General features: G+C 30.9%; 1 protein-coding gene across 4 annotated transcripts in view; it reads left to right on the forward strand.

Moving 5' to 3' along the window:
* Positions 1-15,955, forward strand: part of CSMD3 (CUB and Sushi multiple domains 3) — a 585,000-nt gene that overhangs the window by 233,629 nt on the left and 335,416 nt on the right. For 2 of the 4 annotated variants that reach the window (XM_058018891.1, XM_058018909.1), the window contains one exon: positions 11,403-11,480. The exons of the other annotated variants lie outside the window; for them this stretch is intronic. In XM_058018891.1, the coding sequence (XP_057874874.1) occupies positions 11,403-11,480 (78 nt within the window). The remainder of the gene's footprint in view (positions 1-11,402; positions 11,481-15,955) is intronic. 4 annotated transcript variants of the gene reach the window in all.

Consider the following 15,955-nt stretch of genomic DNA (forward strand, 5'->3'; position numbering starts at 1 on the left):
AATGTAATTGAACCAAATGGGAAAGGGATTAAATCTGTCTAACTTTGAGTTCTAGCAGGGCAGTCAGATAGAAAAATGAAATTAGTAATAATATTGTTTTGGTTATTTAATTTTATTTGATTTATAAAAAGACAAAATGTACGTATAAGGAATTGTCTTTTGATGTGACCATAGCTTGCATCATTATATTTCACAATGAAGCCTAGTGTAAGAGATATCTTATGAAATTTTAGAGAATTCAGATTAGACTATTAATCTATTCTGCATATGGGGTTAGATATAATTAACCATAGAATTAAGAATGTACTTTATAAATATCTGCTGTTCTAAACTAATAGGTGATGCAGTTGTATTCATCTTCCATCTGTTTAAATCTTCAGCAAAATTTTGTTTCTTAAAACATCTGTACATATTCATTCTATCAAACATGAAATCAATGATCAAAGCAACATTTAGAACACCAGGATATTCAGCAAATATCAAACTGTTAAAACTAAAGATCTCATATATTCTTATATTGAGATCATCTAATCTGCATGCTAAAGTATTCATATTGAACAACATTTGGAGGACAAAACCAGCATTGTTTGCTGTGTTAAAAGTAAATGTCTATATCTGAAACATAAAACTCATAAAAAGAAATGGTGGAATGTCTTAATTTAACCAGCAAATATTCAGAAAAAAATTGCATGTGGTGTGTTTGTAAACATGCACAACTTCAGGAAAGGATCAGCTTAATTTTGCAGGCTAATGTTGTTGAATACAATTTATTTTAAATTTTGAATTTTTGCTATGTGCTTCATATTAATCAATTGTACATGAAAAATTTATAAATTTATAGAAACAAACATATTGATAAGAAGCACGTTTTGTAGCCCAAGCAATTTGTAGAAGTCTTATTGTATGATTGATATTTTGTAAGGACAGTTTCATTTGGAATCTGTTGTCTTACTGGATAGTCACCTAGTGTAACACCTAACTTTTACTGACACCTTTTGAAACAGGAGAGCTCAAGTTCTTCAGAATTTTAAAATGATAATTAAATAGAATAAAATTAAATTTTAAAAATAATTAAATAGAATAAATGAAAAACAAACACTGTCTTTGCTTTGCATATAAAATAGAAATCATTAAATAGGCGTTTATGTTTCATCTGTATTAATTTCAGTGGAGATCTGAAGTATTTTCTGGTTATTGACTGATATAAATTAATCAAAATTTTGGTTTGTACTAGTTGTGTGGCTGTGCACTCACTTCACATCTCTGGACAAATTGAAAAAAAGCAGGCTTATTTTCAGTTATGAGGGAGTATAAGAGGATCTGTAATAATATCTTCTAATCTAAAGATTTAAGAATGTACTACTCTGGCAGTTAAATATGGCAGTAATTGTGATACATATATAGTTTTTTCCCATTTCCTCTTTGGAGTTGTTACAGTGCAGTGTGCACTCCACCGTTTTCTCAGCGTTTCTTTCTTCTGTGACTTATTCCTTAGTACAAAATACAGGTACAGCATGTACTTCTAAATTATTTTATTAAAATAAAATGCTAAACATTAGATTATAAAAAAAGGAGAATAATTTAGACATCAAGACACTACTAAGATAATGTTAGGATGCTAATTTTTCACAAATTAAAATAGTACTACAAGTACCAAAAGGCATGACCATCCACATACAACTGAAATCAGACTTGTATAGACCTTAGTGGGGAAGAAGGGACACATCTAGTTCCATGTGCATTTTATTCCCTCATGCAACACTGAAAGTCTTGGTTTTGCTAGCCCTCATTATACAAAACTTTAAAACTTTTTACTGTGTCTGTTACTCATGGAAAAGTATATGTATGCATTAAAGGATATTCCTATACTGAGTGAAAATTTACCATTTTTACTCAGTAAACACCAATATTTGATAACAGCCATTAAAACATATCAAATGACCTTGAATAAATAACCTATAATTTTCTTTGATGAAATATTCCCTACTAAAAAGACACAGACATATTCTGAAGGAATTTTTGCGAATGTAAGATAGCTGTTAATTGACTTGAAGGATTTTTATCACAGAAGGGTGTTCCAGAGGTATTTCTGTAGAATCTCCTATAGGTTATTATTGAAGTATTTTAACCTCTCTTTGACAATACATTATGCACAGAAGTTTAAAAACTCTGCACATTAAATAACTGGGGAATTAAGAATTACTACTTAAAAATTTTATATTGATAACTTTAAAAATTATTCCTCTATTTAATATCTATTAAATACTTTTTGCTTTGGAAATTTTTTTGCTGTTTTTAATTTAGGAATTTCACTCCCAAGGTATGCAAATTAATTCATAATTGAGAAGACAAAATTTAATATCCTAAATATAGTTACTAAAGCTTACTATATGTAAGTGTGAATATTTGAAATTGTAAAAAATTTATTGTATGTATAGAGCTAACTGCAGATTTTTTGAGAATATTACTAGGAAGACCCAAATAGTGCAGGTTTATGATACATTTTCATAGATGCAAAATCATAACTGCAGAAAAAGAGTAGTACTATTGACCTTCCATGGGACTGTTCTGTGAATAAAGTGTTTCAGAATAAATAGACAATAAGAATACTCTCTTGTTTTGTAAAAATTTTTTGGAAGTTTATGCATGAACAAGATATATAGAGAGAACTAGAGGTTTATATATTCCAAAATTTCAACTGCTAGCTGCAAATTGCTGTACTATATATATATCCTGGATCTCAATAATAATTTAAATTATGTCAAAAGCTGACTGATTATTGTCTTCTCTAAGCTTATTAGCTGGAAAAAGGAACTTTAGGTGCATTTGGTGAAATACTTTCCTTAAAGTTAGGGAAGTACAAACATTATTTTTTAAGGCACTACTGAGATCTCTTGAGGAATATTGTACATTATTATAGTTTCCTCATATACAAGAACTCATACTGAATCAGATAAAGAAAGGTTATATAATTGTGTTACATTTTCCTGATCATCCCTCCTTACAAAACAAAATGTAAAACAGGATGAAAGCATAAATTTTGAAGTGAATGTCAGTATGTAGAGAACTTAAGTAAGGACAAGATAGCATGTAATATATTAATATTTTTATTAAGGAGATGACTCAGAAGAGTTCATTTTATTGGAACACTGAAACCTTGTAGAAGACAGGCCAATGAAAAATATATTTAGATAGAATAGCTGGTAGTGAAAAACAACACCTTTTGGATCTTTAGTTGCAATGAAACCAAGTGGTTAAACTCAGGAAAGTTTGTGTCCTGAAATCAGAAAAAGGGTGTAGAAAAAGGAGATCCCTAACCCATTTCATTCAGTTAAACCTAGGAACTTCAAATGCTGAGATTTAGTAGAAATTCTTTTGATGCTACAATCACAGTTTCTAATATGATCTGTATTTCTCAGATGTGAAAATAAGAAGACAATGAGACATGATAGAAATATGATATTTCCAAGTGATTTTTTGTTTGTTTGGGGTTTTGTTTCATTTAATTTTGGGGTTTTTTTTTGGGTTTTGTTCCCTCTTTAAGTATTTAAGAATTGTTGGCTTCATCATGAGTAAAGTAATAGAGGATAATCTGACATATTTTTGTTTTTTATGATTTTTGTTTCATATTGTGAATCCAATTTTAGTAATGCTTTTAGTCCTATTGTTCTATAGTTTGTATCAACTACATACTTTACTTATTAAGGTTTTAGAATTTTTATTTGTGTATATGCATACATCAGGAGAGATCTTTTAGAACATTTTCTTGTGAGAGCTTATATAGCATACTTTTACTGTCTAAAGATATGTTAAGAGGCATATGGCCAAATGTTAAAAGGCATTTGTACAGTGTTCTTAACAATATGACTTAAATTTTGGTCAGTCCTGAAGAGGTCAGGCAGTTGAGTATCGATTGTTGTTGGTCCCTTCCAACTATCCTATCATTTCTATTCTATTCTATTCTATTCTATTCTATTCTATTCTATTCTATTCTATTCTATTCTATTCTATTCTCAACATTCATTTTATTGCAGAAATAAACATACATCATAATTAAATGCCCCTGAGAAACAAATGAGTACCATGTGCAAACAATGAAAAACACCTCTAGTACTGTTTGTAAGTCATAAATTAAATTTAGGAAAAATAAACAGTTGCAAAAAGAGACATAGTAGTTGGAGGAAAAAATTGCTTAGCAGACTCAGGTTCAAATAGTGCCAGGAAGTCTTAATGGATGACTGTAGTCATTATCTAGCAGTTCACAAGTGTTTCTGTGCTTTCCTTATGAAAACAGTTTCAAGTGAACTCTGGATTCCAAAAAAATTTATGACTCTAAATTTCTCTTTTTAAAGAGAAGAAATGTCTCTATGCATTTGTAAATTTTTAACCGTATATTCTCAGTTTGAGGAAATGTATATGTTTTGATGATTCAACTTAACTATTTTTTACAAAATTTTATAATTCTCTGGATATCTCCATTCTCTACTTTCTCTCTGTTTTTTATTACTTTCTTGTAATTCTTTATCATTTATCTGTCCTTTCCCCATTCTTCTACAAGAGTACTTGCCTTATGCTTTTTGATGTCTGGCTTTATTTAGTATCTTAGAAATGGCCAGGAAAAAAAGAATCAGGGGGAAAAAATCTTGCTACTGGGTGTTCCCTATTAAACCAGCGTTTCTTTTTCCTCCTGCCTTACAGGAGAATTTATGATGGTAGAAGGCAAGAAGATTTTAAGATTTGTTACAGGAAATTAAATCATATGCCAATGAAACTTTTGAGGAAAAAAAAAAAGAATGTTATGAGAGAATTTATTTTTTTTTTTTAAGATTCTGATAAAAGTGTATGATAGATCATTACTTTGGGATTCTTCAGTATAAAATTTCTAAGGATTTGTTACAAAATATGTATTCATATATGCTTTTTTTTTTGAGGTCTACTTAAAAGCAGGAAGAAGAAAGGAGGAGTAAAGATGGAGAGGTTTTTTTGAAGAGTTCATTATTATTTTTAAGTCTAGTAGATAATCAATCTGCATATGTCCTCAGGGATTTTTGGTTTCTTTGTTTTTGTTAGTGAAACCCAGAACTATAAAGAAGGGAATCTGAAGAAAGTAAATGTATTAACAGTAAGATTTCTAAGATTATTTGTATATAAAATCATTTGTGCATAAGAAGTTTTCTTCTTAGAATATTTTAAAAGTTTCAAGAAATGAGCATAACACATATGTAATCTAGCACTCAAACATTTAATCAGTGAATTACACTTGTTTAATATTTCATTATTCTTTTGGAAATACCTATTTGATATGTGCAACAAATCCACAGATATATTCTGTTTTGTGGATGAGCCCTATAATGGATGGTTTGTTAAGGTCAAGGTTTTTATTAGACAAAAAGTGATAATACCCAAAAATTCTTGATATGTTCCCACTTGGAAAGAGGAAAGAAGATAATTTTCTTCATCCAACAGTCAGGTCTGGAGTGCTTAGAAGGAAGAAAGGGAAAAAAAGAAAGTCAGTAATACAGATTTTAATAAATGAGCTGTGGTAATGTTTTAATTGAATTATTGTATTTTATACTTCTAATCAATTTTCTTCTCAGATCTAATTTTACCTATTCATGTTTTTTGCTTGTCCTGCAGTTCTTAATTGTTTTCTCATTACACTATCAACATTTGCTTCTATAATTCATATTTGTCTGATGTGTTGTGTCGTTACTTTCCCTTGGTATTTCAGTTTTTCTTCTTTTGACCACAAACTGCTGGTATAAATCAGACTTATTTTAGTTACAATATTTTAAGAAAATAGTGAAATTAGAATTTAATATTAAAAACCACATATTAAATGTATTTCCTTCCTTTAAATATTTTTTTCAAATCAGAGAAATTTTATATACTTATAGAACATAGTAGAAAAACTGCAATTTTGATCATTTAAAATTAGTAATACAGTGCAATAATTCAGTGTAATAATGCAATAGTTGCAGTAATTTGAAATAAAAATCTTCTACACAATTTGATTTTACCAGGTTACTTTAGAGTTTAAAGCATAGAGGGATGTGGGAAAATGGGTGGAGGGGGTGGTAGTAAATAAAAAACGAAGATCAGCACATGTAAAATGTCAAAAATTTATTAGTATGAAAAGTGAGTGTTTCACCACTTGATTTCCTTTTCATCTTCTGTATGGCTCTTCAAATTAAGAAATTGTTAGCCTATGCAGTTCCTGCTATACTACAAAAACTGATGAAAATTCATGTTCTCTCATGCTGAGTTCCAAGGTGCAGAAAGTTTCTAGAAGTTAGTGCTACATTAGTTGCTGTGTTGGGTTACAGTGACATTTATTTGGGTAATCAATAGGTTTAGGGATTTTTTTAGTGGTGATCTCTAAGATACCTGGAGATTTAATTCTTGCATTGTTCGAATTTGGAAATTATGGATAGTTATGAGTAGTATGAGTAGAGAATATGATGCAAATGCAAAAAAAAAAAAGGTAACTGACTTTTTATCAGTAGTGAGTAGTAAGTTCAGTGCATTTAGGCAGCAGATGTACTTCTAGAGGAAGTACAATGAATTAGACATGTGCCAGAGGTGAACTGGAAGTATCATGCATGATGTATTTGGTATATGTGCATATGCACAGCCAATGTTGGAAGTCCAAAGTATACAATACTCTTGTGTCTGTCACTAGAAATTGCGTTTGTGAGTAACATCTGCCATCACCACATATTGAAGATTTTGAATAATTAATGAATTACTGGTTCTGCACAAGTCAAAATCACTTCTACACTGTATTCCAAACAATTTTTTTTCTGCTTCTTCAGAAGGTAGTTGAAAATTTAATTCCTCTTTATTTCTCAGATAACCTAACCTCAGGTTTTCCTGTAGTATTATGCTTTTGCATATGCATATTTAAGTAGGGCTGTATATACAATCTTGGAATAATGGCTTTGATGTTATTATATGGTTTTCCATGCCCGTTAGCTGAGTGATAGTGAATATAAAATAAGAGTAGTTCTGGAGAGAGAAAGAGCTGTTTCCATTGCTCTGTATAGTTGAAATAATGCACCCTGAGTGCCTGCTTTGCATAGAACAGTGGTGTTTTAGTACTCGGGATTTGAAATATTGTTTATACTTGATTTGAAAATTTACAAAATATAGAAAGGACAAGATGGATACTTCTGCTACATAAATGCTATTGCACAACCAAAACAAAGATGTGAATTTGTCAGTTGACAGTGTTTTAAACAAATGTCCTTGACATGGCTGTATTACCCTGATGCTTCCATATTGTACAAGCAAATTTTCCTGCTTGAATTTTTTTCTTATTTGGCCCTCAAGACACACTTTTTCAATGAAGCTGGAACTGGGTCAACTGAACAATCTTAATTCAAAATGAATTTTGTTTCTAGTGCTTGAGAGCTTGCTGTTCTTTAGGTTGTTATTAAAATTTTACCTCTAAGTGGGTTTTTTTATGATATATGTGCTTAAAACTTCTTTACTTGAGGCCCTTTTTTAATGTAGTGCCTATCCTGAAGTATTAAATGCTGGAATTGTCACTCAGTCCTTTCTTACAAGTGTATGTATGTACACTTTGTATGTAGCATGCCTGCATATATTGCATACATGCACATAAGACTTTGGAAAAATATACATAATTACACAGCCTTTATATTAAAGAAAAGGAAAAAGACAATATTTTAGTCTTTATGTGTGCCTAAAATTTTGCCGTTAAGTATTAGAATCTTCATTAGCTTACGTGAGAGACCATTTTGGTCCAAAGCTTCAAGAAAATATTTCTGAACACCTTTCACTTTATATTGGCTGTTTGAAAAGTGTGCATGTCTCTGGTGTGCCTATTGACTGAATATTAGCTTACACATCTGTAAAGAAAAAATTCTTACTTTTATTACTGGAACTTCTCTCCTTAATAAAGCATTCAGATCCATCTTCCTTTACAGAAAATATTGCACCTTCTAACTTTAGAAAAAGTTACAGAGAAAGAGTGAGAAGGAGAGAAAGGTGGAGCTGTTCAGTCTGAAGAAGTAAGGGCTATGTGGGGATTTAGGAGCACCTTTATTTTTCATAAAGAGGACCTTCAAGAGAGCTCTAGAGGGAGTTTTTACATAGGCAGGTAGTGATAGGATGAGGGGAGTTGGCTTTAAGGTCAAGGAGGGTAGGTTTAGATTAGATATTAAGTTATATTATATATATATAAGATATTACCTTGAGGGTGGTGAGGTACTAGGACAGGCACTTGGTACTAGATGATCCTTAGATCCCTTCCAATCCAAACCATTCTGTAATGCTATAATAATAATTATGTATTTGTATTAAAGTGACTTGAACTAGGAAAAAAGTATGAGCTTGAGCAGAAATCCCAAGGTGGATGCCTAAATTATTTTCAGGGTTTTGACATAATCTCTGATTTGATTTCACAGAGTTCTAATGCTACTCTTTATGCTTCATCCAGTCTTGTGATCAAAAATAGATTTAGGATTGTGAGAGATTTATTCACATAGGAGATGTGCACCAGTGTTCCTTCTTCTTCAAAAATAAACAATATTAATAAACAAACCTGCTGTTTTCATAAATTTAAAACCAACCAACCAGCCTAGAAGCCCTATGTATTTAAAGTATCATTAAAAGAAAAATTAAGCCTCTCTTTGTATTATAACCCTGGAAAGATGGTATGTCATAGAGGTTTTTATAAATTTAGATTTTTTTTAGGATATACTTTTGTCTTATCACTACCTTCCTATTATATTTGCATGTCTCCACAGGAGTATCCTACTTTGTTGGTGTAATTTATTTTCTTGGCTCTTGGCTGTGCAAATATATGAGAACATACTAATCTGACTGTATTTAAATATTTGTACTGTTGTTACTTCTGAACACTTTTTCTTGAGCTAAATGGGCATATAAACTCATTTTATGCAAAAATAGGTATTTAAAGACCAGATTAACTTATCTCTTAAAGTGTCTGTTTGTCTTTGTGGATAGGCTTAGATGTGTAAAACTACACAGTTTGTAGTCATTAATCCATCCTCTGAGAATTTTGAAAAGTGAAATCCACTTTCAATACTTACTGTCATGTGTTTGACATGCAAAAGAATCCTTATTTTGCCAAGTATGAAATAATCTATTTATTGGGTAGGAGATTTTTTTGTGATGGTGGTGTTATTTTTATGTATGTTCATGCATTTGCAGCCAACACATAGTTTAGAATCAGCATGTTTGCCATATAAATTTCTATAACTACTCCTTCACAGTGTATTCAGACACTACTGTTCAGTAAATCAACATAAAAACCCCAATTAAGAGTAAAATTCTTCCCTTGTAAACATGCTTTAAAGAACTGGAATTTCTTGCTTTCCTAGTGGTATTTAATAGTCTTGGCAAAGTGATTTTTTGAATCAATCAAAAAAACTTTGATTGATTTCACTGTGGTCACCAAGACACTCTTAAGTATTTGCAGTTCACCTTAGATCTTGTGAACTCTTTTGTGTACATAAACTAGGGATATGCCATCTACATGCTTCAGAACGAGTAGAAAAAATGAAAAAAAGAAATGCAGGACAGTCTTCCTTTGTTAGTGTGTTGTTTTGATGACTTCTGAAAATAAAAGAGAAACATATCTTTAATAAAAACATTTAAACTCATTCCAGCATCTGAGATCATATATTCAGGACCACTCCCATCTTGCTTAGGTGCTGGAAGAATAACTAAGCCTATCTTCTGATTTATGTGGAGTTATTTTAAACCGATCCTTGCAGAAAGCCAAAAGAGAGTTAGAGCTATGGTCCAACATTCCTATTTACATAGAAATAACATTTTAGAAAGCTCAGACCATGATGAGAGAACGTTGCTGTTATTCCAGTATTTCTCTGTAGTATGAAAGTAGAGTTCTTCAATCTATGATTTCCCCTGAGGATAGAATTGCTTATGGACTTCAAGTAATTTGGAGAGCAGGAGGGTCTTCTCCTGTTAAGAGTGAAAAATTCCAAAATCGAGTACTTTGTGTTAACATATGTTTTTATTCTGCAAGTAATGTACTTCCCAGAGCCATTATCAATGTATATATGTGACATTATAACACACAAGTAAATTTGCATTTTGCCTTTTGAGATATTATTGTTTCTGTATTTATAAGAAAATTTGATCTCTTCAATCAAAGGTATTAAAATATTTATTAACGCATCTTCTACCTATCCTATAAATTGTCTTTCCTAGTAGAATGCTCTTTCCTCTGAATCCTGTTCTTCTGTGCTTAGTAATGATACTTTTATTCATAAAAAGATATCAATAATATTTTGCTACTGTGGTATTTACACCTAATATAAAGGTTCTTTGACTATCCATTGATTTCCTCTAAGAAGTAATGGGTATAAAAAATTATTTGAGGAAGTACAGTGTATCTACTTAGGCTAAGTTCTCCTAGATGCAGCTCCTTTAATTTCTGCTGTCTTCATCAGCAGAATTGCTTGTAGCAAAGATAAAACATCTTCTACATAGTTTTAAAAAATATATATAGCAGCTATAAAGCCACTTAAGTATATTGTACATAAAGTAAACTTAGAATTTAAAATTTTTAAGCAGGTCCATTTTAATTTCTAAGTCACTGCTTACAGGCCAAGACTATTAGAGATGAGGCACTTAGTTTAATGACTGAAAAGGAAAGTTTCTTGTAGAGTATTTGCTTATTCTTGCTTAATTTTTTTAATATATGTTAAGTTTTGAGTTTATTCTCTTTTTATTAGTTGTTTTCTTTCAAAGATATGTTGAGGCCACAAGGTTTGCCTGGACTAATTGTTTATATCATAAAGCCAGCCCACAAGAAGGACTTTGACAAAAACAGATGAGCTCTGGGCTTAATGGAGAGGGGGGAGACAGCTATCCACCATATCACATTTTGCAAAAAGCAATTTTCAAGCTAGAAAGAAGACCAGCTGCAGAACCAACAGCAGAATACTATATTGTATTTTATTTTCTACATTCAAATACCTTTTTTCTTCCTTTGTCTTTTTTTTTTTTCTCACCACAGAAGAAACAGCTATTTTTAGAGCAAACATAATTTTAATTCTTTTAATTTTCCAAGTTCAATAAATGTGTGACAATGTTTTACACAATTATGTGGTGCATAATAAGCACTTCTAGCCCTATTTTTTTTTATTATTTATGCAGGAGAAAAAATATGCTGCAAATACCATTTCTTTCCTTTGTCAGGTATACAAACTGGTCTAAATTTTTTTTTTTGGTAAATTGTTTCACACCAAAGGTGCAAAATCTGAACTTGTGAGGTAGCCAGTACTCAAATTTGTATATACTTCCATGATAAAATTTGTCAAATGAAATATTTTAGATTGTATTGCCTGATACATGTTTTTGTTTTTGTTTTTGTTTTTAACTAGTGAAAAAGGCCATAGATTTTAAATCTAGAGGATTTAAATTGTTTCCAGGGAAAGACAACAGCAACAAGTTTTCTATCTGTGAGTGTACTCCTTTTTGTTACTTTTTTCTAGTGCAAGAGTGAAGTTTGTGGTGTGCTGTTTGTGTGTAATTATTTATGTATTCTGATAATAGAACTGGTTTTTCCAGTCTGCATGGTGGATTTTTAAGTTTGGTTCTACACCAAAGACAGCCTTTCTATAAATCTGGCATTGTATAGACATGTTATCTTGTCAAAAATTTTGCAGTAAATTTACAGTATTTGAAAGGAAACAAATATTCAGCCTTCTAGGTGTCAGCTCTAAATTTAGCTCTGAGTAAGAGATCAGTTTTTTAAATTGAACATTAGAAGTAACATCAAATGCTGTGCAAACTATGGCATATCCTCATTTACAAGTGCACAACCACATATAAGGTCACTAAGTTTGCACATATTTAAGTTTGCACATATTTAAGTTAAGGTCATTAAGTTTGACACTTTAACTGATTAACTAGGTGTAGCTTTAAAAATTCTGGAGATGCTTGGTGTCTTCGATTTTAGTTACAGAAATTAGAAACTCAAAGTGCTTGACATCTCAGTGGACCAAGTCCTGATTAAATCACAAGGAGTCAGGCAACTTTCTAGCACAAATTAAACAGGTGTGTCTCTAAATGTATTGAAAGGATACTTTTGAAAAAGAATGTGCCATTTTTATAGAGGCCTTTTTGGAATAGAACCACATTTTAAACATTTAAAAGTAAATAAAAAGGACTAAATGTTTAGCATATGTTGGATTATACTACATTTCGTTACTCTTCACAGGACTGAAAGGGTTTGCTTTTGAAGCTCCCTAGGTTGGACATGTTTGAATCAATATTTGTTTAAAGTATCTGTGATGAATTCAGTTTGTAGAACTTAGCAGTGTTAGCATATGTTTTTATTTTCAGTGCTAGATTTTAAACTGTCAAGGTATTATTTTTTTAGACAAAGATATCTCCAAGTACCATGACCCTTTAGCATTCACCAAGTCAGAAAAATAAAGCAAAACACACTTCTGTTAAATATTTGTAATGTCATGCATTGCCATATTCAACTTCTCTGTAAACTGCATCACCTAAATAGTTCTGTAAGACATTTCTGGTTTACTTGAAAACTTTGTATCAAGATATTTAAAAACAAATATTCTTTTTATACCTTTTGGGTGAATGGAAAACAAACTGATTATGCAGAAGAAGTAACAGTAAGATAATTGCAGTAGTGTTTATAAAGTACATCACTGAGGTATCTGCCTAATGGCCCATATGTGATTCTGTAGTTATAAATAATATTACAACAATAATACAATGGATGATAAAATATATTATTTTGCACTAATCATTACATTTTCTACTATATAAACTTTAACAGGAATTCCATATTTATAATGAAATACCAGATACTCATGATATCCAAAGTTGATTGCTATGAAATTAGTGATGAAATTTATCAACGTATTATTGAAGGTCTTTAGATAATTTGTTTTCATATTCTATATGAAGCTGGAAACTTCTTTATATTTTTGTTATTGATTATGCAGAATAGATTACATATATGATTCAATAATAAGTGAAGGTGAAAACCTGGGTGATTTGTACCTTTAGTGACCATAATCTTGTCATAAATAGATAACTAAGGTTTTATATTATAGTTTAGCATTTGATTCTCTAGTCACTTTGGTAGCTTAGAATATTGAAAAAATAGTATTTTGTAAGAAGTTTATGTATTTGGCTGTTGACAAGATAATTTTCTCAGTGTGCCCTCAGCTGGGTCTAGTGTGATAGTAGTACAATGACAGATAGGGTCCCTTGAGAAAAACAATAACCAACATTTAACTGTTAGTGAAAATGAGGATAAGTGAATATCTATTTTACATTATATCTCTTATTAGTAATGTCTTTAAAATTTTTTTTTGTCTAGCATTCTCATCTGTATGTCCTTTCATCATTTTACACATTTTTTGGGTTTTATTTAATGTATCAGTTGTATAACATTCAATTGTAATGCACAGGTGATTTTCACAGAGTAAAGCCAGAAGATATTTCATATAATGATACACTTTGAAACAAATAGGCATAAGCTTCAGTTTAGAAGGGTTGACAATGACAAATGAATTAAGTGGTGGATCTAATTCAATCTGGATTTGAACTGTGGATTTCTTGATACCAGTTTCATGACCAGATCATGAATGAATACTTTTCCTAGATGCATTTAATTTACTACAGGAAACCCTTCAATTGCTTATTGTGCACAAGCATCTGAGGTGTAAAAAAAAAGTATATAGACAGATATCTGTGGAATTACATAGGGCTGTAGACTGAAAAGTCAAGCATTATGTCTATCAATACAAAAATCCTAAACTGTGAAATTAATTTTCATTAGGCACTTTACAGAAACCAGAATGGCTTCAAGACTGTGTAAATGTATTTTGGAATTGGGATCAAATTAGAAATTAATATCTACCTATAAATTTTTTCTCTGTATTATTAGTGGAGTATATGTCTTTATTTTTTTAACTTAATTCTTTCATAGATTTTCTTTAACATAATCCTTTATATTTTTGTTTATGAGTACTGATAATTCCATATATTATCATTTCAAATTATATCCTGTAGAATGTTTCTAGGAATAAAACTTTATCCAGAAAGTGTTGAAAACCAATAGGATTTTCAAGCTTCCATTTCTGGTAGAAATCAAAGTGTATAATAGCTCTTGTGTCTTGCAATCCAGCAGAATATTCTTTTTATACTAATATTTGCTCTATTACCTGTGTATGGGGAAAAATTATGTACAAAAATAAAAGAATTATTTGAAATATTAAAATATGAACTATAATAAATAGAGATAATATTGTTCAAACACTATTTTTTACAGTAAAAATTTCTTCTGTATGCATTGATTTACAATGCGTGGCCAAATGGCACTGTTATAATTTCTAGAATATTATCAGATATCATGAATATTTTTTAAATTATAGTTTGAATATATATTTAATGTCAGAAAAGTTTGAATGTCTTCTATTTATATGCAGGCTACTTTTGATGATTCTGAGTTTCTCATATCTCATAATGAAGCCTCCAATAGTTCAAAGAGAGTGTTAAATTCTAAATGCTTATCCACCAAGATGGCCTTGACTGCTTTCCATGCAGTCTATGGAATGGTAGCTGTCAGATATATATATAGATATATTTCAACACTAGCAGGAATTTGGGTTTCTCTATCTAATATGCTTTCATCACATGTACATCTATTGGAGGAGGAGAAGACTGAAATCTGAAACCAGGATGGAAGACTCCTCCTGCCCCAAAAGTCCCCTGAACACAGAAATGCAGAGATTGCCTTGCAGTGTTTTTAAAGCAACCTTTGACATGTTACAGGTGTCTTGGGACGGAGGAGAGGCAATACTGTGGTTCCAGCTGACAAGCACTGAGCTTGACAGGCTTTTTGAGCAGTGTGCTGTGTTGAGATGTTCTCTGCTTAAGCCTGTACAACATTTGTCTTTGGCCTTTGTCTTCCTCAGGGGTACCCAACCAATTCTTCCCTTTCTGTGTGTGTAAGAAGACAAATTTCAAGGAAGAGAAACACCCAAAGATTCTGAATTATATTTCTCTTCATTAAAAGCTGAAAGTTAATGAACAGCCTTTAAAAGTATAGTTAGAATCTACTTTTTTTTTTTTTATTTAATCCAACAATGTGGTTACCCTAATTATATGCAAACCTTTTCTTTAAAGGGAAGTAAAATTCTGATACTGCAAATCCATTGGGCTGGTTCACCAGCAATAAAGATCAATAAAGGTTAAAATATTTCCCTGCTTAATACAAATTACTTGGCCTCATGTCAACTTTTTTTTTTTTAATATTTTTCTGTCAAGCCATGAATTTATCAAGTAATATCAGACCAGCATTCTTTGCTAATTTTCCGCTTTTGTGAATAGGTGGTTGAATATGCTGAGATATGATTGGATTGTTATATACAAATTTCTGGAAAAATACAGAGAATGGTTCACAGGAAGTTTCTGTCTGGAGATCCATTTTAGTTTATAGTAAGATAAATAGATAAATGTATGCAAATCAAACTGGCACTTTGAGTTTACCTTCAGATCACCATATTTTGGGTATATATCCATTTCAATACTGATTAAGGACAATTCTCTCAGCAGGAGTTTACGCACTCAAGTTTTATTACAATTCAAGGAGAAAAGGTCAGCTCTTAGTGGAGATGACATTTATTAGCGTATGTTCAGAATAAAATCTCACAGCCCTAAACCTGATGAACATTCCTTTAAATGTTCATGTTTCTAAAAAAATAATAAATACATTTCCATATGGATTCAATAATATTGCAAACAAAAAATAGCTGATTAATACATCTGATAAAAAAAGGGTGGATTTTTCCTTGGAAAATAACCCAGAAAATACATACTTTGTTAATTATAGGGAGGACAAACTTATGTATAGAGTTGATATGGGTGATCATATTCTGTAGATAATCTGTTTTAA

The sequence above is a fragment of the Melospiza georgiana genome, chromosome 1, assembly GCF_028018845.1.
Source record: "Melospiza georgiana isolate bMelGeo1 chromosome 1, bMelGeo1.pri, whole genome shotgun sequence".
Taxonomy (NCBI): domain Eukaryota; kingdom Metazoa; phylum Chordata; class Aves; order Passeriformes; family Passerellidae; genus Melospiza; species Melospiza georgiana.